At 45.5% G+C, this 25,555-nt stretch overlaps 2 protein-coding genes and 1 long non-coding RNA gene across 3 annotated transcripts; 2 read left to right on the plus strand and 1 right to left on the minus strand.

The window, feature by feature from the left end:
* Positions 1–2,514: 2,514 nt before the first annotated feature.
* On the minus strand, positions 2,515–14,522 carry LOC130338143 (gastrula zinc finger protein XlCGF57.1-like). Its single transcript, XM_056553972.1, has 5 exons — positions 14,445–14,522; positions 5,701–5,827; positions 5,553–5,617; positions 5,128–5,386; positions 2,515–3,847 (listed from the first exon to the last, which is right to left on the minus strand). The coding sequence occupies exons 1-5, from the start codon at positions 14,502–14,504 to the stop codon at positions 2,847–2,849; spliced, it is 1,512 nt and encodes a 503-aa protein (XP_056409947.1). The 5' UTR covers positions 14,505–14,522; the 3' UTR covers positions 2,515–2,846.
* Positions 14,523–17,023: 2,501 nt separating this feature from the next.
* LOC130338148 (uncharacterized) lies at positions 17,024–19,586 on the plus strand. Its single transcript, XR_008878902.1, has 3 exons — positions 17,024–17,103; positions 19,333–19,459; positions 19,543–19,586. It is a non-coding gene; the product is annotated as an uncharacterized LOC130338148 (long non-coding RNA).
* An 11-nt stretch (positions 19,587–19,597) lies between these two features.
* Positions 19,598–24,585, plus strand: LOC130338149 (oocyte zinc finger protein XlCOF22-like). The gene is made up of 2 exons (XM_056553975.1): positions 19,598–20,205; positions 23,179–24,585. Exons 1-2 carry the CDS (start codon positions 19,602–19,604, stop codon positions 24,522–24,524), a joined length of 1,950 nt encoding a protein of 649 aa, XP_056409950.1. The 5' UTR covers positions 19,598–19,601; the 3' UTR covers positions 24,525–24,585.
* The last annotated feature ends 970 nt before the right edge of the window (positions 24,586–25,555 follow it).

Here is a 25,555-nt window from a genome sequence, read left to right on the forward strand (position 1 = left end):
AAAGCATACAGCATAGGGACAAGAACGCCGACGCATTTCGGATCTGTGCGATCCTTAGTCATGGCCATGACTAAGGATCGCACAGATCCAAAACGCGTCAGCGTTCTTGTCCCTATGCTGTATGCTTTTATGACTTAATAAAGCCGAAGAATTTTGCATCCTAAAGCGCTGGACATTTCCATTTTTCATTTGCTGTTCCCATTGGGCCAGGCGCGCTGCTGGCCTGTCCGACCGCAGGTGCGGGAGATTGGAGCTGTCGAGAGACTTCATGTATATATACTCATATTTCCCACAGAGCTGTGATTGGTCAGATGGTTCCAGCCAATCACAACTCTGTGGGAAATAGGAATATGTGTATATATACGGTCGTGCAGGGGACCATAGAAGAGCAGCCGCCCACATCCATACATTATACCGGAGGATCACAGCGGGTGTCAGGAGGAGTGACGCTGCGATCTGTCTGTCAATGCAGATACTACAGCTCCCAGCAGAGTGTGCTCCATGTTGGGAGTAGTAGTACCTGCAGTAAGGGACAGATCCCAGCGGATGTCACTCCTCCTGACACCCGCTTCGATCCTCCTGAAGTGACTGTCGGGATCAGCTGTTCTCATGGCTACAGAGTCGGGAGAACAGCTGACGCTGAGCCGTAGGTATACATCGTATATCTACTGCCCAGCAAGAACTTACAGTGAGCCTGCAATGTGTATACAGTATACACATTGCTGGCTCACTTAACCCCTTGCTGAGCTGTGCGCTAAGCCAGCCCGGCAAGGAAAGAGTTAACTTACACTGCTTGACAGTGTAGGTTAACCCTTTGGGCAGTATACACTATATACAGCTATCTACAGATAGCTGTATATAGTGTATACAGAAGATGGAGAAGTCCCCTTACCTCCGTCCAGTCCCCACGTGTAGCTCCGCCCCTAGTGATGACGTAATTAGGGGCGGAGCTACAGACGAGATCCAGGCTAGTAAGTCTGAAGCTCTGTTCACATTGTCCATTTTGGATAATGGGAACAGACCCTTCTGCCAGTGTCTACCCAGACAGGGAGACTCCAGCTGTTGCTAAACTACAACTCCCAGCATGCCCAGAAAAGGCTGTCTGGGCATGCTGGGAGCTGTAGTTTTGCACCAATTGGAGGCTCACTGTTTAGGTAGACATTGCATTATGGGCGCTCTCCCCTGCTCTCTTCTCGTTTCATATCCGTGTATGCAGAGGATTACGACGGATTCGATGGCCTGTGGGGGAGTGTTTTTTAAAATAAAATAATTTTTCCAATGTGTTGTGTTTTTGTTTTTTTTATAGAATTTTCAGGCTTAGCAGTGGAAGCCGGTCTTATTGACGGACTCCATTACTAAGCCAGGGCTTAGCGTTTGCCCCAAAAACAGCTAGCGCTAACCCCCAATTATTACCCCTGTATCCACCGCCACAGGGGTGCCAGGAAGAGCCGGTACCAACAGGCCCAGAGCGTCAAAGATGGCGCTCCTGGGCCTAGGCGGTAACAGGCTGGCATTATTTAGGCTGGGGAGGGCCAGTAACAATGGTCCTCACCCACCCTGGTAATGTCAGGCTGTTGCTGCTTTGTTGGTATCTGGCTGATACTGAATATGCAGAAAACCCTATGCTTTTTTTTTTCTCCCATAAATAAATGAAGAAAAAAAAAAAAAAACTGCATAGGGTTCCCCGTATTTTCATTCTCAGCACAATACCAACCAAACAGCAACAGCCTGACATTACCAGGGTGGGCGAGGACCATTGTTACTGGCCCTCCCCAGCCTAAATAACACCAGCCTGTTACCGCCTAGGCCCAGGAGAGCCATTTTTAATGCTCCAGGCATGTTGGTACCGGCTCTTCCCGGCACCCCTGTGGCGGTGGGTACCGGGGTAATAATTGGGGGTTAGCGTCAGCGGTTTTTGGGGCTAAGCCCCGGCTTAGTAATGGATTCCGTCTATTAGACAGCCTTTGGCTGTCTGGGCATGCTGGGAGTTGTAGTTTAGTAACAGTTGGAGTCTCCCTATCTGGGAAGACACTGCCAGAAGGGTCTGTTCACATTATACAAAAAGGACAATGTGAACAGAGGCTTACTAGTCTAACTCCCGTCTGTAGCACTGCCCCCTAATGATGTCATCAATAGGGCGGATCTACACAAACCCGACGGGGACAGGGAGCGAGGAGGGTAAGTGGATCTCCTGTTCTGTATACACTATATACAGCTATCTGTAGATAGCTGTATATTCTGTATTCCGCACAAAGGGACTATAGGAGTAGGGAGTCAGTCTGGTGACAGGATTCCCGGCTCCTGTATAGTATACACGGGTACACTATGCCCCCCTGTATACTATACGGCGGGGGAGGTGAGTAGTGATGTTATATATCCTTCCTCATCTCTTTACACTCAGCATCCGACCCATAGAGTAGTACCCAGAAGACAGTGAAAAAACTGCAACAGGGTACACATTTGGCTGTTTCCACACACCAGGAAAAACACCAGAAAAATTGCCAAAACTAAGGAAAAACCTGCGGCAGTTTTTCTGGCGTTTTTTTAGGTGTACAAAAAGAACCAAGTGGAAACCTAGCCTCACATCTAGAATGATAAACGCCGGCCAATGTATCCATAAGTTACACTGAAAAACTAAATATTTAATCTTTGAGACACTTAAATAAAAATGTTCATAATAATTTGGAACAGGGTGTATATATATATACATTAGGGTACAATATTCTAGTACTTGGTTGAGTATTTTTTTGGGAACACTCATACTTTTTCAATGTTAGTTTATTACTCTTTCTTGTGACTCTGACTGCAATGGTCGTAGTATTTGTACTATTTGACAAGTTGGAAGGTTACTTTCCAGTGTGAGCTCTTTGGTGTATAAGAAGAGTTGCTTTCCGAGTAAAACATTTCCCACATTCTGAACATGAATATGGCTTCTCCCCTGTGTGAGTTTTCTGATGTTTAACAAGATCCGATTTCCAGGTAAAGCATTTTCCACATTCTGAACACGGAAATGGCTTCTCTCCTGTGTGAGTTCTCTGATGTTCAGCAAGATGATAATTTTGAGTAAAACATTTGCCACATTCTGAACATGAATACGGCTTCACCCCTGTGTGAATTTTCTGATGTTTAACAATATCCGATTTCCGAGTAAAGCATTTTCCACATTCTGGACACGGAAATGGCTTCTCCCCTGTGTGAGTTCTCTGATGTTTAACAAGATCTGATTTCCAAGTAAAGCATTTTCCACATTCTGAACATGGAATTGGCTTCTCTCCTGTGTGATTTTTTTGATGCTGAACAAGATGTGATTTGCAAGCAAAAGATTTCTCACATTCTGAACATGAAAATGGCTTTTCTCCTGTGTGAGTTCTCTGATGTACAACAACATGTGATTGCTGAGTAAAACATTTACCACATGCTAAACATGAAAAGGGCTTCTCTCCTGTGTGAGTTTTCTTATGTTTAACAAGATTTGATTTATGGGTAAAACACTTTCCACATTCTGGACATGAAAATGGTTTCTCCCCTGTGTGATTTCTCTTATGTCTAACAAGATTAGATTTTTGGGTAAAACATTTCCCACATTCTGAGCATGAATATGGTTTCTTTCCTGTATGAGCTCGTTGATGTCCAACACCCCTTCTGTGGCTTTTATTTTGCAGAACATCCTGTGATGAATGAGAAGACAGGACCTGTATATAAGGATGAGATGACAGATCTTGGCTGTGAAGGGCTGAGGGTGTATCTGGGATAATGGAATGTTCTTCATATGTATCTTGTGTGATATCATCATCTGCTTTATAATCTGAAGATATAAGATTCTCCTCTGATCTCCTGGTACAAGAATCTGCAGAGAATAACACAGATTATATTATTTACACTTCCTCCCCCCCCCCCCCCCCCAGTCACAATATACAATGTATCCAGAAAGTCTCCCCCCGGTCACTATATACAATGTATCTAAACCTGTGGTCAGTAAAGATACACGCACCATGTAAAATCATCGGCAACAAAAGTGGAATCGAAAATAACGGGGGACATAGTAAAAACTTGTTGCGCCACGAAATTTTGTGGAAATAAAAGCATCACACTACATCACAAACACCAAAAAGAACAAACGTTGACACGTTGCGCTGTAATTTTTGAAGTGATGGATTTGCAGGGATTCAGTCTCGATTACAGGACATCGCACTCGTGTTTACAGGAAAATTAGGAGGCGGAAATTGTTGTTTTTACATTATAAGGGGTTCGGGGTATTGTTCAATCTCTAATATTCTCAATGTTTTGAGGTAATAAACACCCGACCCTTCACCTTTCCCTAATAAATTATGATTCTTCTAGAAATTCTACTACAGGGTCCTCCCTTAAAGGGGTACTCAGGTGAAAAACTTTTTTATTATATCAACTGGTGCCAGAAAGTTAAACAGATTTGTAAATTACTTCAATAAAAAAAATCGTAATCCTTCCAGTACTTATTAGCTGCTGAATACTACAGAGGAAATTCTTTTCTTTTTGGAACACAAAGCTCTCTGCTGACATCACGACCACAGTGCTCTCTGCTGACATCTCTGTCCATTTTAAGAACTGTCCAGTGTAGGAGAAAATCCCCATAGAAAACATATCCTGCTCTGGACAGTTCCTAAAATGAACAGAGGTGTCAGCAGAGAGCACTGTGGTCGTGATGTCAGCAGAGAGCACTGTGTTCCAAAAAGAAAATAATTTCCTCTGTAGTATTCAGCAGCTAATAAGTACTGGAAGAGTTTTTAATAGAAATTATTTACAAATCTGTATAACTTTCTGGTACCAGTTGATTTAAAAAAAAAAAAAAGTTTTCCACCGGAGTACCCCTTTAACTCGTTCACGACCGAAAACATACGTTTACATCATGGGTCGGGTGAGGAAGTATGGGCAGAGCTAGAGATCTGAGGGTAAAGACCGACATGGAAGACCAATCCGGTGCTGGTTTTCATTTAACCTTTTGAATGCTGCATTCACTAATGGCTGCAGGATTTAAACTGTTTTGCTGGGCATTTCTGATGTTTAGAGGCCCAATCACCCTCCCCCCCCACCCTAGTACTTTGTGCACCGGGCCGAGACTCTTCTCTGCATTTAGTAGGTAATACTCACCAGAGAGGTTACTTGTAGGAATGTCCTCCTTATACTGCTCATCACCGCTCACATCTGTCTCTTCTTCTTCCTTTACGTCTATAACATTTTCTTTCCCTGTAGGAATCTCCTCCTTATACTGCTCATCACCGCTCACATCTGTCTCTTCTTCTTCCTTTACGTCTGTAGCATTTTCTTTCCCTGTAGGAATGTCCTCCTTATACTGCTCATCACCGCTCACATCTGACTCTGGAACATTAATATTGTTCGGATCTTCACCCTAATTCATAAGATTTGGAAGAAATATAGTAAACGTCATCAGACAGTAGGAGAAGTCACGTGGGATGTTATAGATGAGCAGGAGATGAGGAGTCATGGAGGGTGAGGGGACTGACCACAAGAGCTTCACAGCCCTTCTACAGATCATAGGGAATATCTCCATCTACCTGATCATCCTGTGGAAGAAGAGGGCGGGGACACCTCTCTGGTGCTGTTCTCTTACTGGATCTGACTGTAGGGAACACATAGAGAGACTGAATTCATTCTTTACATACAAATAATGAGAGGACGTGTGTATATAGTCATGTCTATTACCTGGTGATGTGAGGGGCTGCTGATCCTCCATCATGACCTGATCCTTGTACTGATCCTTGTGTCCTTCTACATACTCCCACTCCTCCATGGAGAAATAGACCGCCACGTCCTGACACCTTATAGGAACCTGACACATAATGATACAGTCATCACCCCGACCCCTCCAGTGGTGTTACTGTATAATGTCCCAGCATTCCCAGCAGTGTCACCTCTCTAATCATCACCAGACCCCTCCATTACTGTATAATGTCCCAGCATTCCCAGCAGTGTCACCTCTCCAGTCATCACCAGACCCCTCCATTACTGTATAATGTCCCAGCAGTGTCACCTCTCCAGTCATCACCAGACCCCTCCATTACTGTATAATGTCCCAGCAGTGTCACCTCTCCAGTCATCACCAGACCCCTCCATTACTGTATAATGTCCCAGCAGTGTCACCTCTCCAGTCATCACCAGACCCCTCCATTACTGTATAATGTCCCAGCAGTGTCACCTCTCCAGTCATCACCAGACCCCTCCATTACTGTATAATGTCCCAGCAGTGTCACCTCTCCAGTCATCACCAGACCCCTCCATTACTGTATAATGTCCCAGCAGTGTCACCTCTCCAGTCATCACCAGACCCCTCCATTACTATATAATGTCCCAGCAGTGTCACCTCTCCAGTCATCACCAGACTCCTCCATTACTTTATAATGTCCCAGCAGGGTCACCTCTCCAGTCATCACCAGACCCCTCCATTACTGTATAATGTCCCAGCAGTGTCACCTCTCCAGTCATCACCAGACCCCTCCATTACTGTATAATGTCCCAGCAGTGTCACCTCTCCAGTCATCACCAGACCCCTCCATTACTGTATAATGTCCCAGCAGTGTCACCTCTCCAGTCATCACCAGACCCCTCCATTACTGTATAATGTCCCAGCAGTGTCACCTCTCCAGTCATCACCAGACCCCTCCATTACTGTATAATGTTCCAGCATTCCCAGCAGTGTCACCTCTCCAGTCATCACCAGACCCCTCCATTACTGTATAATGTCCCAGCAGTGTCACCTCTCCAGTCATCACCAGACCCCTCCATTACTGTATAATGTCCCAGCAGTGTTACCTCTCCAGTCATCACCAGACCCCTCCATTACTGTATAATGTCCCAGCAGTGTCACCTCTCCAGTCATCACCAGACCCCTCCATTACTGTATCATGTCCCAGCAGTGTCACCTCTCCAGTCATCACCAGACCCCTCCATTACTGTATAATGTCCGAGCAGTGTCACCTCTCCAGTCATCACCAGACTCCTCCATTACTTTATAATGTCCCAGCAGTGTCACCTCTCCAGTCATCACCAGACCCCTCCATTACTGTACAATGTCCCAGCATTCCCAGCAGTGTCACCTCTCCAGTCATCACCAGACCCCTCCATTACTGTATAATGTCCCAGCAGTGTCACCTCTCCAGTCATCACCAGACCCCTCCATTACTGTATAATGTCCCATCAGTGTCACCTCTCCAGTCATCACCAGACCCCTCCATTACTATATAATGTCCCAGCAGTGCCACCTCTCCAGTCATCACCAGACCCCTCCATTACTGTATAATGTCCCAGCAGTGTCACCTCTCCAGTCATCACCAGACCCCTCCATTACTGTATAATGTCCCAGCAGTGTCACCTCTCCAGTCATCACCAGACCCCTCCATTACTGTATGATGTCCCAGCAGGGTCACCTCTCCAGTCATCACCAGACCCCTCCTTTACTGTATAATGTCCCATCAGTGTCACCTCTCCAGTCATCACCAGACCCCTCCATTACTGTATAATGTCCCAGCATTCCCAGCAGTGTCACCTCTCCAGTCATCACCAGACTCCTCCATTACTGTATAATGTCCCAGCATTCCCAGCAGTGTCACCTCTCCAGTCATCACCAGACCCCTCCATTACTGTATAATGTCCCAGCATTCCCAGCAGTGTCACCTCTCCAGTCATCACCAGACCCCTCCATTACTGTATAATGTCCCAGCAGTGTCACCTCTCCAGTCATCCCCAGACCCCTCCATTACTGTATAATGTCCCAGCAGTGTCACCTCTCCAGTCATCACCAGACCCCTCCATTACTGTATAATGTCCCAGCATTCCCAGCAGTGTCACCTCTCCAGTCATCACCAGACCCCTCCATTACTGTATAATGTCCCAGCAGTGTCACCTCTCCAGTCATCACCAGACCCCTCCATTACTGTATAATGTCCCAGCAGTGTCACCTCTCCAGTCATCACCAGACCCCTCCATTACTGTATAATGTCCCAGCAGTGTCACCTCTCCAGTCATCACCAGACCCCTCCATTACTGTATAATGTCCCAGCATTCCCAGCAGTGTCACCTCTCCAGTCATCACCAGACCCCTCCATTACTGTATAATGTCCCAGCATTCCCAGCAGTGTCACCTCTCCAGTCATCACCAGACCCCTCCATTACTGTATAATGTCCCAGCGTTCCCAGCAGTGTCACCTCTCCAGTCATCACCAGACCCCTCCATTACTGTATAATGTCCCAGCAGGGTCACCTCTCCAGTCATCACCAGACCCCTCCATTACTGTATAATGTCCCAGCAGTGTCACCTCTCCAGTCATCACCAGACCCCTCCATTACTGTATAATGTCCCAGCATTCCCAGCAATGTCACCTCTCCAGTCATCACCAGACCCCTCCATTACTGTATAATGTCCCAGCAGTGTCACCTCTCCAGTCATCACCAGACCCCTCCATTACTGTATAATGTCCCAGCATTCCCAGCAATGTCACCTCTCCAGTCATCACCAGACCCCTCCATTACTGTATAATGTCCCAGCAGTGTCACCTCTCCAGTCATCACCAGACCCCTCCATTACTGTATAATGTCCCAGCAGTGTCACCTCTCCAGACATCACCAGACCCCTCCATTACTGTATAATGTCCCAGCATTCCCAGCAATGTCACCTCTCCAGTCATCACCAGACCCCTCCATTACTGTATAATGTCCCAGCAGTGTCACCTCTCCAATCATCACCAGACCCCTCCATTACTGTATAATGTCCCAGCAGTGTCACCTCTCCAGTCATCACCAGACTCCTCCATTACTGTATAATGTCCCAGCAGTGTCACCTCTCCAGTCATCACCAGACCCCTCCATTACTGTATAATGTCCCAGCAGTGTCACCTCTCCAGTCATCACCAGACTCCTCCATTACTTTATAATGTCCCAGCAGTGTCACCTCTCCAGTCATCACCAGACCCCTCCATTACTGTATAATGTCCCAGCAGTGTCACCTCTCCAGTCATCACCAGACCCCTCCATTACTGTATAATGTCCCAGCAGTGTCACCTCTCCAGTCATCACCAGACCCCTCCATTACTGCATAATGTCCGAGCACTGTCACCTCTCCAGTCATCACCAGACCCCTCCATTACTGTATGATGTCCCAGCAGGGTCACCTCTCCAGTCATCACCAGACCCCTCCATTACTGTATAATGTCCCAGCAGTGTCACCTCTCCAGTCATCACCAGACCCCTCCATTACTGTATGATGTCCCAGCAGGGTCACCTCTCCAGTCATCACCAGACCCCTCCATTACTGTATAATGTCCCAGCAGTGTCACCTCTCCAGTCATCACCAGACCCCTCCATTACTGTATAATGTCCCATCAGTGTCACCTCTCCAGTCATCACCAGACCCCTCCATTACTGTATAATGTCCCAGCATTCCCAGCAGTGTCACCTCTCCAGTCATCACCAGACTCCTCCATTACTGTATAATGTCCCAGCATTCCCAGCAGTGTCACCTCTCCAGTCATCACCAGACCCCTCCATTACTGTATAATGTCCCAGCAGTGTCACCTCTCCAGTCATCACCAGACCCCTCCATTACTGTATAATGTCCCAGCATTCCCAGCAGTGTCACCTCTCCAGTCATCACCAGACCCCTCCATTACTGTATAATGTCCCAGCAGTGTCACCTCTCCAGTCATCCCCAGACCCCTCCATTACTGTATAATGTCCCAGCAGTGTCACCTCTCCAGTCATCACCAGACCCCTCCATTACTGTATAATGTCCCAGCATTCCCAGCAGTGTCACCTCTCCAGTCATCACCAGACCCCTCCATTACTGTATAATGTCCCAGCAGGGTCACCTCTCCAGTCATCACCAGACCCCTCCATTACTGTATAATGTCCCAGCAGTGTCACCTCTCCAGTCATCACCAGACCCCTCCATTACTGTATAATGTCCCAGCAGTGTCACCTCTCCAGTCATCACCAGACCCCTCCATTACTGTATAATGTCCCAGCATTCCCAGCAGTGTCACCTCTCCAGTCATCACCAGACCCCTCCATTACTGTATAATGTCCCAGCAGTGTCACCTCTCCAGTCATCACCAGACCCCTCCATTACTGTATAATGTCCCAGCAGTGTCACCTCTCCAGTCATCACCAGACCCCTCCATTACTGTATAATGTCCCAGCAGGGTCACCTCTCCAGTCATCACCAGACCCCTCCATTACTGTATAATGTCCCAGCATTCCCAGCAGTGTCACCTCTCCAGTCATCACCAGACCCCTCCATTACTGTATAATGTCCCAGCAGTGTCACCTCTCCAGTCATCACCAGACCCCTCCATTACTGTATAATGTCCCAGCATTCCCAGCAGTGTCACCTCTCCAGTCATCACCAGACCCCTCCATTACTGTATAATGTCCCAGCAGTGTCACCTCTCCAGTCATCACCAGACCCCTCCATTACTGTATAATGTCCCAGCATTCCCAGCAGTGTCACCTCTCCAGTCATCACCAGACCCCTCCATTACTGTATAATGTCCCAGCAGTGTCACCTCTCCAGTCATCACCAGACCCCTCCATTACTGTATAATGTCCCAGCAGTGTCACCTCTCCAGTCATCACCAGACCCCTCCATTACTGTATAATGTCCCAGCAGTGTCACCTCTCCAGTCATCACCAGACCCCTCCATTACTGTATAATGTCCCAGCATTCCCAGCAGTGTCACCTCTCCAGTCATCACCAAACCCCTCCATTACTGTATAATGTCCCAGCAGTGTCACCTCTCCAGTCATCACCAGACCCCTCCATTACTGTATAATGTCCCAGTAGTGTCACCTCTCCAGTCATCACCAGACCCCTCCATTACTGTATAATGTCCCTGCAGTGTCACCTCTCTAATCATCACCAGACCCCTCCATTACTGTATAATGTCCCAGTAGTGTCACCTCTCCAGTCATCACCAGACCCCTCCATTACTGTATAATGTCCCATCAGTGTCACCTCTCCAGTCATCACCAGACCCCTCCATTACTGTATAATGTCCCAGCATTCCCAGCAGTGTCACCTCTCCAGTCATCACCAGACCCCTCCATTACTGTATAATGTCCCAGCAGTGTCACCTCTCCAGTCATCACCAGACCCCTCCATTACTGTATAATGTCCCAGCAGTGTCACCTCTCCAGTCATCACCAGACCCCTCCATTACTGTATAATGTCCCAGGAGTGTCACCTCTCCAGTCATCACCAGACCCCTCCATTACTGTATAATGTCCCAGCAGTGTCACCTCTCCAGTCATCACCAGACCCCTCCATTACTGTATAATGTCCCAGCAGTGTCACCTCTCCAGTCATCACCAGACTCCTCCATTACTTTATAATGTCCCAGCAGTGTCACCTCTCCAGTCATCACCAGACCCCTCCATTACTGTATAATGTCCCAGCAGTGTCACCTCTCCAGTCATCACCAGACCCCTCCATTACTGTATAATGTCCCAGCAGTGTCACCTCTCCAGTCATCACCAGACCCCTCCATTACTGTATAATGTCCCAGCAGTGTCACCTCTCCAGTCATCACCAGACCCCTCCATTACTGTATAATGTCCCAGCAGGGTCACCTCTCCAGTCATCACCAGACCCCTCCATTACTGTATGATGTCCCAGCAGGGTCACCTCTCCAGTCATCACCAGACCCCTCCATTACTGTATAATGTCCCATCAGTGTCACCTCTCCAGTCATCACCAGACCCCTCCATTACTGTATAATGTCCCAGCATTCCCAGCAGTGTCACCTCTCCAGTCATCACCAGACTCCTCCATTACTGTATAATGTCCCAGCATTCCCAGCAGTGTCACCTCTCCAGTCATCACCAGACCCCTCCATTACTGTATAATGTCCCAGCATTCCCAGCAGTGTCACCTCTCCAGTCATCACCAGACCCCTCCATTACTGTATAATGTCCCAGCAGTGTCACCTCTCCAGTCATCACCAGACCCCTCCATTACTGTATAATGTCCCAGCAGTGTCACCTCTCCAGTCATCACCAGACCCCTCCATTACTGTATAATGTCCCAGCAGTGTCACCTCTCCAGTCATCACCAGACCCCTCCATTACTGTATAATGTCCCAGCAGGGTCACCTCTCCAGTCATCACCAGACCCCTCCATTACTGTATAATGTCCCAGCATTCCCAGCAGTGTCACCTCTCCAGTCATCACCAGACCCCTCCATTACTGTATAATGTCCCAGCATTCCCAGCAGTGTCACCTCCAGTCATCACCAGACCCCTCCATTACTGTATAATGTCCCAGCAGTGTCACCTCTCCAGTCATCACCAGACCCCTCCATTACTGTATAATGTCCCAGCAGTGTCACCTCTCCAGTCATCACCAGACCCCTCCATTACTGTATAATGTCCCAGCAGTGTCACCTCTCCAGTCATCACCAGACCCCTCCATTACTGTATAATGTCCCAGCAGTGTCACCTCTCCAGTCATCACCAGACCCCTCCATTACTGTATAATGTCCCAGCAGTGTCACCTCTCCAGTCATCACCAGACCCCTCCATTACTGTATAATGTCCCAGCAGTCCAAGCAGTGTCACCTCTCCAGTCATCACCAAACCCCTCCATTACTGTATAATGTCCCAGCAGGGTCACCTCTCCAGTCATCACCAGACCCCTCCATTACTGTATAATGTCCCTGCAGTGTCACCTCTCTAATCATCACCAGACCCCTCCATTACTGTATAATGTCCCAGCAGTGTCACCTCTCCAGTCATCACCAGACCCCTCCATTACTGTATAATGTCCCAGCATTCCCAGCAGTGTCACCTCTCCAGTCATCACCAGACTCCTCCATTACTGTATAATGCCCCAGCATTCCCAGCAGTGTCACCTCTCCAGTCATCACCAGACCCCTCCATTACTGTATAATGTCCCAGCATTCCCAGCAGTGTCACCTCTCCAGTCATCACCAGACCCCTCCATTACTGTATAATGTCCCAGCAGTGTCACCTCTCCAGTCATCACCAGACCCCTCCATTACTGTATAATGTCCCAGCATTCCCAGCAGTGTCACCTCTCCAGTCATCACCAGACCCCTCCATTACTGTATAATGTCCCAGCAGGGTCACCTCTCCAGTCATCAACAGACCCCTCCATTACTGTATAATGTCCCAGCAGTGTCACCTCTCCAGTCATCACCAGACCCCTCCATTACTGTATAATGTCCCAGCAGTGTCACCTCTCCAGTCATCACCAGACCCCTCCTTTACTGTATAATGTCTCAGCAGTGTCACCTCTCCAGTCATCACCAGACCCCTCCATTACTGTATAATGTCCCAGCATTCCCAGCAGTGTCACCTCTCCAGTCATCACCAGACCCCTCCATTACTGTATAATGTCCCAGCAGTGTCACCTCTCCAGTCATCACCAGACCCCTCCATTACTGTATAATGTCCCAGCAGTGTCACCTCTCCAGTCATCACCAGACCCCTCCATTACTGTATAATGTCCCAGCAGTGTCACCTCTCCAGTCATCACCAGACCCCTCCATTACTGTATAATGTCCCAGCAGTGTCACCTCTCCAGTCATCACCAGACCCCTCCATTACTGTATAATGTCCCAGCAGTGTCACCTCTCCAGTCATCACCAGACCCCTCCATTACTGTATAATGTCCCAGCAGTGTCACCTCTCCAGTCATTACCAGACCCCTCCATTACTGTATAATGTCCCAGCAGTGTCACCTCTCCAGTCATCACCAGACCCCTCCATTACTGTATAATGTCCCAGCATTCCCAGCAGTGTCACCTCTCCAGTCATCACCAGACCCCTCCATTACTGTATAATGTCCCAGCAGTGTCACCTCTCCAGTCATCACCAGACCCCTCCATTACTGTATAATGTCCCAGCAGTGTCACCTCTCCAGTCATCACCAGACTCCTCCATTACTGTATAATGTCCCAGCAGTGTCACCTCTTCAGTCATCACCAGACCCTTCCATTACTGTATAATGTCCCAGCATTCCCAGCAGTGTCACCTCTCCAGTCATCACCAGACCCCTCCATTACTGTATAATGTCCCAGCATTCCCAGCAGTGTCACCTCTCCAGTCATCACCAGACCCCTCCATTACTGTATAATGTCCCAGCATTCCCAGCAGTGTCACCTCTCCAGTCATCACCAGACCCCTCCATTACTGTATAATGTCCCAGCAGCGTCACCTCTCCAGTCATCACCAGACCCCTCCATTACTATATAATGTCCCAGCAGTGTCACCTCTCCAGTCATCACCAGACCCCTCCATTACTGTATAATGTCCCAGCAGTGTCACCTCTCCAGTCATCGCCAGACCCCTCCATTACTGTATAATGTCCCAGCAGTGTCACCTCTCCAGTCATCACCAGACCCCTCCATTACTGTATAATGTCCCAGCAGGGTCACCTCTCCAGTCAGCAGCTCCATCATCTTGTTGATAAGTTCTCGGATCTTCTGTTCATCCATTTCCTCATGTATCAGGGAGTGAGGTGGGGGCCCCAGGATTGGGCTCAGGGTTCTACCCCATCCTTCACATACAGGGGCCCAACAGCGTCCACTAGAGGACTTCTTCACTACTGTGTAATCCTGTGTATGGAGAGACACATTAATATCACTACATACATTCCCAGAATCCCTCACCTCTCCAGTCATATCCATCTGTTATTCCATAGATAAGAATGAGGTCATGTGACATCACTCCCAGAACCCCTCACCTCTCCAGTCATATCCATCTGTTATTACATAGATAAGAATGAGGTCATGTGACATCACTCCCAGAACCCCTCACCTCTCCAGTCATATCCATCTGTTATTACATAGATAAGAATGAGGTCATGTGACATCACTCCCAGAATCCCTCACCTCTCCAGTCATATCCATCTGTTATTACATAGATAAGAATGTGGTCATGTGACATCACTCCCAGAATCCCTCATCTCTCCAGTCATATCCTTCTGTTATTACATAGATAAGAATGAGGTCATGTGACATCACTCCCAGAATCCCTCACCTCTCCAGTCATATCCATCTGTTATTATATAGATAAGAATGAGGTCATGTGATATCACTCCCAGAATCCTTCACCTCTCCAGTCATATCCATCTGTTATTACATAGATAAGAATGTGGTCATGTGACATCACTCCCAGCATCCCTCACCTCTCCAGTCATATCCATCTGTTATTACATAGATAAGAATGAGGTCATGTGACATCACTCCCAGAATCCCTCACCTCTCCAGTCATATCGATCTGTTATTACATAGATAAGAATGAGGTCATGTGACATCACTCCCAGAATCCCTCACCTCTCCAGTCATATCCATCTGTTATTACATAGATAAGAATGAGGTCATGTGACATCACTCCCAGAATCCCTCACCTCTCCAGTCATATCCATCTGTTATTACATAGATAAGAATGAGGTCATGTGACATCACTCCCAGAATCCCTCACCTCTCCAGTAAGCCGGAAGAGTATCTGTAGGGTGAGGTTTATGATCCTGTCGGCCATCTTGTTCCTGTCTCTCTCCATGGTTGATGGGTCATCCAGGAGAATTCTCTTATATAGAAGATATCAGCAGAGGATCCTGGATTGGAGAAACCTGAAGGGAAGAAGAGGAGACGATGATAAACCGCACCAGATTCTATGGAGAAATAAAATCCATTTCCTGGAGATAATCTGGGGAAACATCTGAGGAGACATTATAGGAGTTTTCAGATTTCTCTATAAAACAAAATCCATTGTCCGAGGGCTGTAAAATAAGAGACTAGAGCGCACTCCCCTCTCCTGTCCAGTGGTGGCGCTCTGGTCCTCCAGGTCTTCTGAGGTCGCTCTCCCTGTTCTGCTGAAGACGTTGTGAATCCATTTCTCCTAATCTCTGAGGCTGCGGTGTATTCAGAACGTCTTCATCAGAGCAGGGAGAAGAATAGAGGGATCAATATGACATTGTCCAATGAAGAATACTGAAAAGTGTCCACTAGGGGGCACAATATACATCACAATTACATCAGGATTTTATGTGAATTGTGATATGTCCCCCCGGAAGAACCTGCTATTACCTGCAGCAGAGGCCGAGCATCATATACCGTTACACACACAGGGTCTGGGCCACCACCGGAGTCAGTGTTTCCCAAGCAGGGTGCCTCCAGCTGTTACAGCATTTGGCTGTCAGGGCATGCTGGGAGTTGTAGTTTTACAACAGCTGGAGGCACGCTGGTTTGGAAACACTGTCTTAAGTAATAATAGGGGCGCGGGAGAAACTTAAAAAACCTGATGCTTACATAGTCCTGTATGGAAGAAGTGGCTGATCATGGAATCTAAAGGGTTAATGGTGATGAGCGTCATTAGTGGTGAGTCCTGGCTGCTTATAGCTCCTGAGCTCACCTCAAAGTCCCATATGGGGCGCAGAATGTAAATATACATCGTGTCCTTAATGGTTAATAATAAGCATCCCCAATAATCCTGATCTGATGGTGACCGCACACACCTACCTGTATCTGTAGAGGAGCCGTGTGCTTACAGGACCTGCGATGATGTCACCGTCATGTGATCAGTCACATGGAGGAGGAGGAGGAGTCACATGATCAGGGGCTGCTGCTCTGAGAGATCTTCACACACAACAGCAGTGACTGCCCCACCAGGACCTGCTCCGTATCTGCTACATGCTGAAGGTGTAGGACCTGTGATGATGTCACAATCATGTGACCAGTACATTTGGGGGCGAAGTTTAGCAGTATAGATGTGACTGTGGCTGAAGGACCTGTGGGTAGGATCATGTGACAGGAGTGGGCGGAGCTCAGCAGTGCAGGATAGAAGAGATTGTGATTGAAGGACCTGTGACAATGGTCATGTGACAGCAGAGTCCTGCATACACTGAGCAGATGAGCCTAGAGCAGCAGCCCCTGATCATGTGACTCCTCCTCCTCCATGTGACTGATCACATGACGGTGACATAATCGCAGGTCCTATAAGCGGCTCCCGTACAGTCTGCAGGTGGAGGTATGTGTGTGGTCACATGTGGAGGCTGTCTGATGGTTTTTGTTCTATTAACCCCTTCAGGACCCGGTAGGTTTGAGTTTTAACCCCTTAAGGACACAGCGATTTCTCATTTTTGTGTTATTTTATTTTTTCCTCCTCGCCTTCTAATAGCCATAATGATTGTAATTTCCTCTTTACAAATCCATATGAGGCTTCTTGTTGCTGTTGTTGTTTTTTTCACCCCTGATTTGTACTTTGTAATGACATCACTCATTTTACTGCAAAATCTACAACAAGGGACAAAATAATATTATTTGTGGGGTGAAAAAGAAAATAAAAGCAATTTAAAAAATCTGGGGTCTTCTGTTTGGACGCAGTGCACATTACGGTAATAATTCTCTTTATTCTGTAGGTCCAAACGATTACAATGATAAATGATTTATATAGGTTTTATTTTAACACTTTTAAAATATAAAAAAATTCTAACTTTTTGTACAATAATGAGTCTGTATCAGATTGTCCTACCTTGTCCCCTATAACTCTCTTATTATTCCGTATACGGGGATGTATGAAAGTCATTTTTTGCGCCGTGATCTGTAATTTTTATCGGAAACACTTTAGTTTTGATGAGACTCTTTGATCTCTTTTTAAGAAGTTTTTTCTGGACCATGAAGTTGTATTTTTTTACGTTTACGCCATTGACCGTGCGGTTACACATATGTTTAGATTTATTTTTATTTACATTATTTCATTTAAGAGAAATAAAATGGTAAATGGGGAAGACTTAAACGTTTATTAGGGGAGGGGCTTATTCACATTAAGTTAATGTTCTCTTTACCTTATTCCCAGTTTTTTAGTCCCTGTAGTAGACTATTACATGGAATCTATAGATTACATACACTGATCAATGTTGTGATGCTGAGGCTGCCTGCAGGATTGGAGCGTCGTTCAGACAGCGTGGAGCGAGGTTAGGGACCTCCACCCGTTCTCTCAGCTGACCGGGACCCCGCTATTTCACTGTGGGTGTCCTTATCAGCTCCACTGAGCTACCGGAAATAGATTTTTGGCATTGGTGATGTCCGGCATTAGCAATGAGTCCCAGATGCTGATAGCAGGTAGGTCCTAGGGGCTATGAATCGTGCTGAACTCCTGACTGTGCTTCATAGACTGGCAGCAGCCTCCCTCCCCTCCAAATCTTATCACTTTAATGACAGGAGTCCCTGCTCTGAAAGGGGTTTCCTGCACAAGAGCAGAAGATATTCCAGATTTGATGCATCTCCTGCTCCGGAGCTGGGCCCATGGCTATACATTATATACCTCCTGTCCAGTCAGCCATGAAGGAGTTAAATGGTGGTCATGCATTGACACTTAACATTTCTGGGGCCACACACTATACAGATAGCTGCTTATTGTCCCTTCTACTCGCTGGGATAACATCAACCAGTCTAGCTAGGGTTAAAGGGAACCAATCATCAGATTTTACCCTATATAACGCTCTGCAAAGCGTTATATAGGGTAAAATCTTTATTTTCGCCATTCCCGGGGGATGCTCCTGCCCCCAGGGATGGTGAAGATATGAAGTTATAAACTAGTCACCGCCGCCGCCGTAAGTAGTCACTTGGGCGGGGAGGTCTTCTCCCCTACTCCCGTTCTTCCGCCGGCAGCGACGCCCCTTCCGCTTGATTGACGGGCCCAGTCATCGTTCCGCTCACTGAACAGACGGAGCTGAGTGATGACGCGGCCCGTCAATCAAGTGGAGGGGGCGTCGCTCCCGGCCGAAGAACGGGAGTAGGTGAGAAGAGCTCCCCGCCCAAGTGACTACTTACGGCGGCGGTGGTGACTAGTTTATAACTTCATATCTTCACCATCCCTGGGGGCAGGAGCATCCCCCGGGAATGGTGAAAATAAAGATTTTACCCTATATAACGCTTTGCCAAGCATTATATAGGGTAAAATCTGATGATTGGTTCCCTTTAAGTGGCGCACAGCACTGCCAATTCTACCCTTAGGGGCCAGACAGTAAGTAGCCATCTATATAGTCCCGGGGGAGGGGAGCAGTGATACTATGAAATATCACTTAACTCCTTACACTCCATGGGACGGGCACTTTGGGTATAATGACCTGAACTGACAGCTGGATCATCAGACTTGCGGTCAGTTGGGGACATGTGACCATAATATAGAGGATCTGCCCCGACAAGTATTCACCTCATCATCCGAGAGCAAGAAGATAAATCATGTGCAGGAATATCCCCTCAAATGTCTCCATATAACATCCTGGAATTGTATAGAATTAAATGTTTATTCACAATACAGGTTCCTATAAGGTGTCAGGACGTGGCGGTCTATTTCTCCATGGAGGAGTGGGAGTATGTAGAAGGACACAAGGATCAGTACAAGGATCAGGTCATGATGGAGGATCAGCAGCCCCTCACATCACCAGGTAATAGACATGACTATATACACACGTCCTCTCATTATTTGTATGTAAAGAATGAATTCAGTCTCTGTATGTGTTCCCTACAGTCAGATCCAGTAAGAGAACAGCACCAGAGAGGTGTCCCCGTCATCTTGATGAACAGAATATGGAGGATATTACTACAGGGAAAGATCTGAGCTATATTAATGCTACAGACATAAAGGAAGAAGAAGAGACAGATGTGAGCAGTGATGAGCAGTATAAGGAGGACATTTCTACAGAGCATGATCTCATCTATATTAATGCTACAGACATAAAGGAAGAAGAAGAGACAGATGTGAGCGGTGATGAGCAGCATAAGGAGGATATTACTGCAGGGAAATATCTGATCAATATTTATACTACAGGCATAAAGGAAGAACAAGAGACAGATATGAGCGGTGATGAGCAGTATAAGGAGGACATTCCTACAGGGAAAGATATGATCTATATTAATGCTACAGACATAAAGGAAGAAGAAGAGACAGATGTGAGCGGTGATGAGCAGTATAATGAGGACATTCCTGCAGGGAAAGATCTGATCTATATTAATGCTACAGACATAAAGGAAGAAGAAAAAACAGATGTGAGCGGTGATGAGCAGTATAAAGAGGACATTCTGACAGGAAAAGATCTGGATAATATTAATGCTACTGATATGAAGGAAGAAGAGACAGATGTGAGCAGTGATGAGCAGTATAAGGAGGACATTCCTACAAGTAACCACCCAGGTGAGTAGTAACCACTTAATATAGAGACTGTAGTAATTGTGTAGAATTCTTTAATCTCTCTGTCCTGTCTCTTGCTGTATATTCTTCTATTCACCCAAAATGTAAACTAATGTGATACTACAGCTGGAATATGGACAAGAAATATCCCTGTGTGTACGAGGCCATCACGCCCACTCCTATAGACTTGCACTGAGGGGGCACGGTATGACACCATGACCCCCGCAGCCCTCACCCAGCGTTTGGAACTAAATGTTCTGACCGCTGGGGCAGTGGAGTACCCTTTTAATCCCCCTGTCCGTTCTCCCTCTGCGGCAGAGCAGCTCATGTCCATGTAACAGGGGACGAGAACTGTGGCCAAGAATTCAATAGAGTTGTGTATTGTAGCAGCAGAAGTGTGCTGGGATAAGGAAGCGCTGGTGGACACGTTCTCTTCTGGACTCTCCCATATTATACAAGATGAGATTGTGGTCAGAGATCTCGAGGAGCTTTTGTCTTTCATTATCCTAATTTACACTAGGTTCCGAGAGAGAGAGAGAGAGACCACCATTTTGGGACCCCTTGAGGAGGCCTTCTGTCAGATTGTCACCTCGCCTTTCATGCCCTCCCTCACCTCCCATGCCCCCCTCACCTCCCATGCAAAATTGCATTGTTTCGTTTTTTTATTTTGTCCCACAAATATTTTTTTTCTTGTTTTCGCCATAGATTTTTGGGTAAAATGATTGATGTCAAGGACAGCAATTATTTTATAACATAATCTGCGGCGAAACAAAAAAAATTGTTTGTGGGGTGAAATAAAATAAAAAATCGCCAATTTGCCACTTTTTAGGGCTTCCGTTTTTACGCAGTGAGCTTTTCGGTAAAAATAACACCTTATCTTTATTCTGTAGGTCAAGACGGTTACAAGGATACCCAAAGTATATAGGTTTTATTTTATTTTACTACTTTAAAAAACTTTTCAAACTTTTTTATTAGGGGAGGGGCTTATTCACATTTATTAATTTAACATCTTTTTTTTACACTTTTTTTTAGCCCCCATAGGGGACTATTACATGTAATCTTCTGATTGTATATACTGATCAGTGCTATGCCATAACATTGATCATTGTTATCAGTGCTCTGCTGCTTCAGTCTTGGAGTAATAGAACACTGATCAGACGGCGAGGAGGCAGGTAAGGACCCTCCCACCGTCCTCTCAGCTGATCGGGACATCAGGATTTTGTGGTGATAAAGGAATAAAAGGGATAAATAATTGCACCACATCATGACCACCACCATTACCACCATATAGTGACGGGATAATACTGCCATACTGATACTGAATAAAACCCCTGTACACAGACTAATATCCCCCCATACAGTGCCCCCGACTCTACACAGGCACTGCAGACCATATAAGTGATTACAGTGCAGTTACATGTAGTGAATCACAGGGGGCGTCTTCCTGAAGTCGTTCTCTTTCCTCTTTGTCCCCACAGAATCTGCCGGAGAAACAAGTTAGGCACCGCACGTTTCCAGCACATTTCCCAATTCTTTCCTACCCTCAGTGCCCTAAATAGTGTAGATAATGTCAGTATAAAGGCAGATAATGGCGGTAGGTAGATAGCATTGGTAGGTAGATGGTGTAGGTAGGTACTGGTGGTAAGTAGATAGATCAAAAACAAAAGAATACATCATTTGTGTCTTCCATTCTTATGCAGAGCACTTTTCGGTACAAATGACGTCATCTATATTGTGTCCAAACAATGACATCGATACCCAATATATATAGGTTTTGTGTTATTGGATTATATTATTATTGTATTATAACTTTTTGTAATTTTTCTGTAATATTTCTGCCCCCCCCCATAACACTTTATTTTCCTGTATGAGGGATCGTTTTTATTTGCACCGTGATTTGGAGTTTTTGTATAGATTGTTCTTTTGTTTCGCTTTTTATACTTTTTTTTCTACTATTTTTTACATTTGCGCCATTCACTGTGCGGTTTAATTAACAACATTATATTATAATAGTTCGGATATTTACACCAAATATGTTAATTTATTTTTGTTTACATTATTTTATTCCAAAAATGGAAAAAGTGGGGGGGGGGGGGGGGGGTGTAATCAAACTTTTATTAGGGGAGGGGCTATTTCACATTTGTTTCTATTTTTTTTTTAAATATTTTATTTACTACTTTTTATGCTATAAATTAGTGATCCGAAACCTAAGGCTCTCTGCCTGTTGTAAAACTACAACTCCCAGCATGCTGCACTATATAGTAGTATAGGTCCTGGTACAACATGCTGGGAGTTGTAGTTTCGGGTCGGCTGCAAAGCCAGAGGCTGTGTCAAGGAATGCTGGGAGTTGAAGTATTTACTACATCACCCAGCATGCCCTGATACGGCCTATGGCTCTGCAGCTGATCCAACCCAAAACTACTCCCAGCATGTTTCACCATATACTAGTATAGTAAAAGTAATGGTGCAACATGCTGGTAGTCGCAGTTTTGGGTCTGCTGCAGAGGTATAGGCTGTATGAGGGCATGCTGGGTGTTGTAGTTGGTAACTGCCACTCCCACCATTCTTTGAATCCCAGCATTCGTGATGTCAGACATCACCGCCCCCCGCCCACATTCCCCCCCCCCCCCCCCCGCAGCTTGCCCCCTCCAATAGACTTACATTGATGGGGTGTGACTGTGACATCACTACACCTGCAGCCCAAGCCCAGCGTTCATAACAAAATGTTTTGAACACTGGAGCAGTGGAGTGCCCCTTTAAGGGGTTACAAAGTAGTAAAGTGTAACAAAAACTATGCAAACTGAGTATTGTGATCGTATTCACCTGAGAAATAATTGTACCGCACCGTGAATGAAGGATCGGCGCCGCAAAATAAGTTATGGCAAAATAAGTGTTTTGGCTCTTAGAGGAAAGCTTAAATCTCCTGAGTTGTTAAGGGGTTAATACTGATAATAAAATCTGTGTTATTCTCTGCAGATTCTTGTAGCAGGAGATCAGAGGAGAATCTTATATCTTCAGATTATAAAGCAGATGATGATATCACACAAGATACATATGAAGAACATTCCATTATCCCAGATACACCCTCAGCCCTTCACAGCCAAGATCTGTCATCTCATCCTTATATACAGGTCCTGTCTTCTCAGTCATCACAGGATGTTCAGCAAAATAAAAGTCATAGAAGGGGTGTTGGACATCAACGAGCTCATACAGGAAAGAAACCATATTCATGCTCAGAATGTGGGAAATGTTTTCCTTTTAAATCAAGTCTTGTTACACATCAAAGAACTCACACAAGAGAGAAGCCATTTTCATGTTCAGAATGTGGGAAATGTTTTCCTGCGAAAACAAATCTTGTTCAACATCAAAGAACTCACACAGGGGAGAAGCTATTTTCATGTTCAGAATGTGAGAAATGTTTTACTAATAAATCATATCTTGTTGTACATCAAAGAACTCACACAGGGGAGAAACCATTTTCATGCTCAGAATGTGGAAAATGTTTTACTCAGCAATCGCATCTTGCTGTACATCAAAGAACTCACACAGGGGTGAAACCATTTTCATGTTCAGAATGTAGAAAGTGTTTTACTGACAAATCAAATCTTGTTCAACATCAAAAAACTCACACAGGGGAGAAGCTTTTTCCGTGTTCACAAATTACTGAGAAATCAAGTCTTGTTTATCATCAAAAAACTCACATAGGAGAGAAGCTATTTTCATGTTTAGAATGTGGAAAATGTTTTACTGAGAAATCAAGTCTTGTTACACATCAAAGAACTCACACAGGAGAGAAGCCATTTTCATGTTCAGAATGTGGAAAATGTTTTACTAAAAAATCATATCGTGTTGAACATCAGAGAACTCACACAGGGGAGAAGCCATTTTCATGTTCAGAATGTGGAAAATGCTTTACTTGTAAATCAAATCTTGTTAGACATCAGATAACTCACACTGGAGATAAGTCATTTCCATGTTCAGAATGTGGAAAATGTTATTCTATGAAATCAAGTCTTGTTAATCATCAAAGAACTCACACAGGTGAGAAGCCATTTTTATGTTCAGCATGTGGAAAATGTTTCACTGGGAGATCAAGTCTTGTTTATCATCAAAAAACTCACACAGGAGAGAAGCCATTTTTATGTTCAGAATGTGGAAAATGTTTTACTGACAAATCAGGTCTTGTTCATCATCAAAAAACTCACACAGGGGTGAAGCCATTTCTGTGTTTAGAATGTGGAAAATATTTTATTCAGAAATCAGATCTTGTTAAACATGAAAGAACTCACACAGGGGAGAAGCCAATTCCGAGCAATAAATGACGCAGATAACACATCTATATATTCACCATGTACATAGGATATCTGACATTTATATGTATCATATACTGCAGGGGTCTCAAACTGGCGGCCCTCCAGATGTTGCAAAACTTCAACTCCCAGCATGCCTGTGAGGGAAGTCAGCTTGTTATACATTTCTATATAACCTTTTATAATAAACCTTTATATGATTATACGCCATTTTGTATATCATCACCATGTTGTCTATAGTCCACCATCTTGTCTATGTTCCTTCATTATGAACTGAGTGTGAACTTTACCAGAATTATAACCAGGAAACTTGTAAACAAGAACCACAACTGCTGAGCGTACAGAAAACTCCAAGGCTTTGGATAGGGGATAAGATGTGTAATCCCCGGAGGACCCCTTTAAATAATACAATACACTAATTCATACTATAGAAGAAAGGATGTCCAGCGCAGATTCTTGCAGAACGGAGCTTTTATTTGCAGACTTTCACCTCGGTGCACAGACAATGTAGACACACATGACGGGTTTCTGTCCTACATCTGGACCTTAGTCATACAAGTTATATAATTACATGTCAGCCATTTATAGAGGACGTGAGACATCAGCTCCTCCTTAATGGGGCGCTTCTTAGATGTCCCATCTTCTCCATCCCCCATCATACAGGTGGATTGTACCACCTCTACATGACCAGGGGTGATATCTGACTATAGGAACATATTCAATGTATCTATCACAACCACATATAATGTGAAATATAAAGAACATATCCAATCACCTATATAGAAAATACGTATCATAAATATACAGTATATAAAACCAATGGCTGTCATTGTGGGAATAGGCCGGGCATTATATAAAGAACTTTTTCTGTAATATGGAAATATATATAAAAATGATTGTAGCATCACAGAATAAAGATATGGTGTGAGAGCATGATGGGAGGAAGTGAGAGCTAGCTCCTCCTCCTGATCCTGAATCCTCGGGGCTGAGATCTAGTTTAAAGGGGTACTCCGGTGAAAACCTTTTCTCTTTTAAATCAACAG

Source organism: Hyla sarda, unplaced genomic scaffold (genome assembly GCF_029499605.1).
Source record: "Hyla sarda isolate aHylSar1 unplaced genomic scaffold, aHylSar1.hap1 scaffold_514, whole genome shotgun sequence".
Taxonomy (NCBI): domain Eukaryota; kingdom Metazoa; phylum Chordata; class Amphibia; order Anura; family Hylidae; genus Hyla; species Hyla sarda.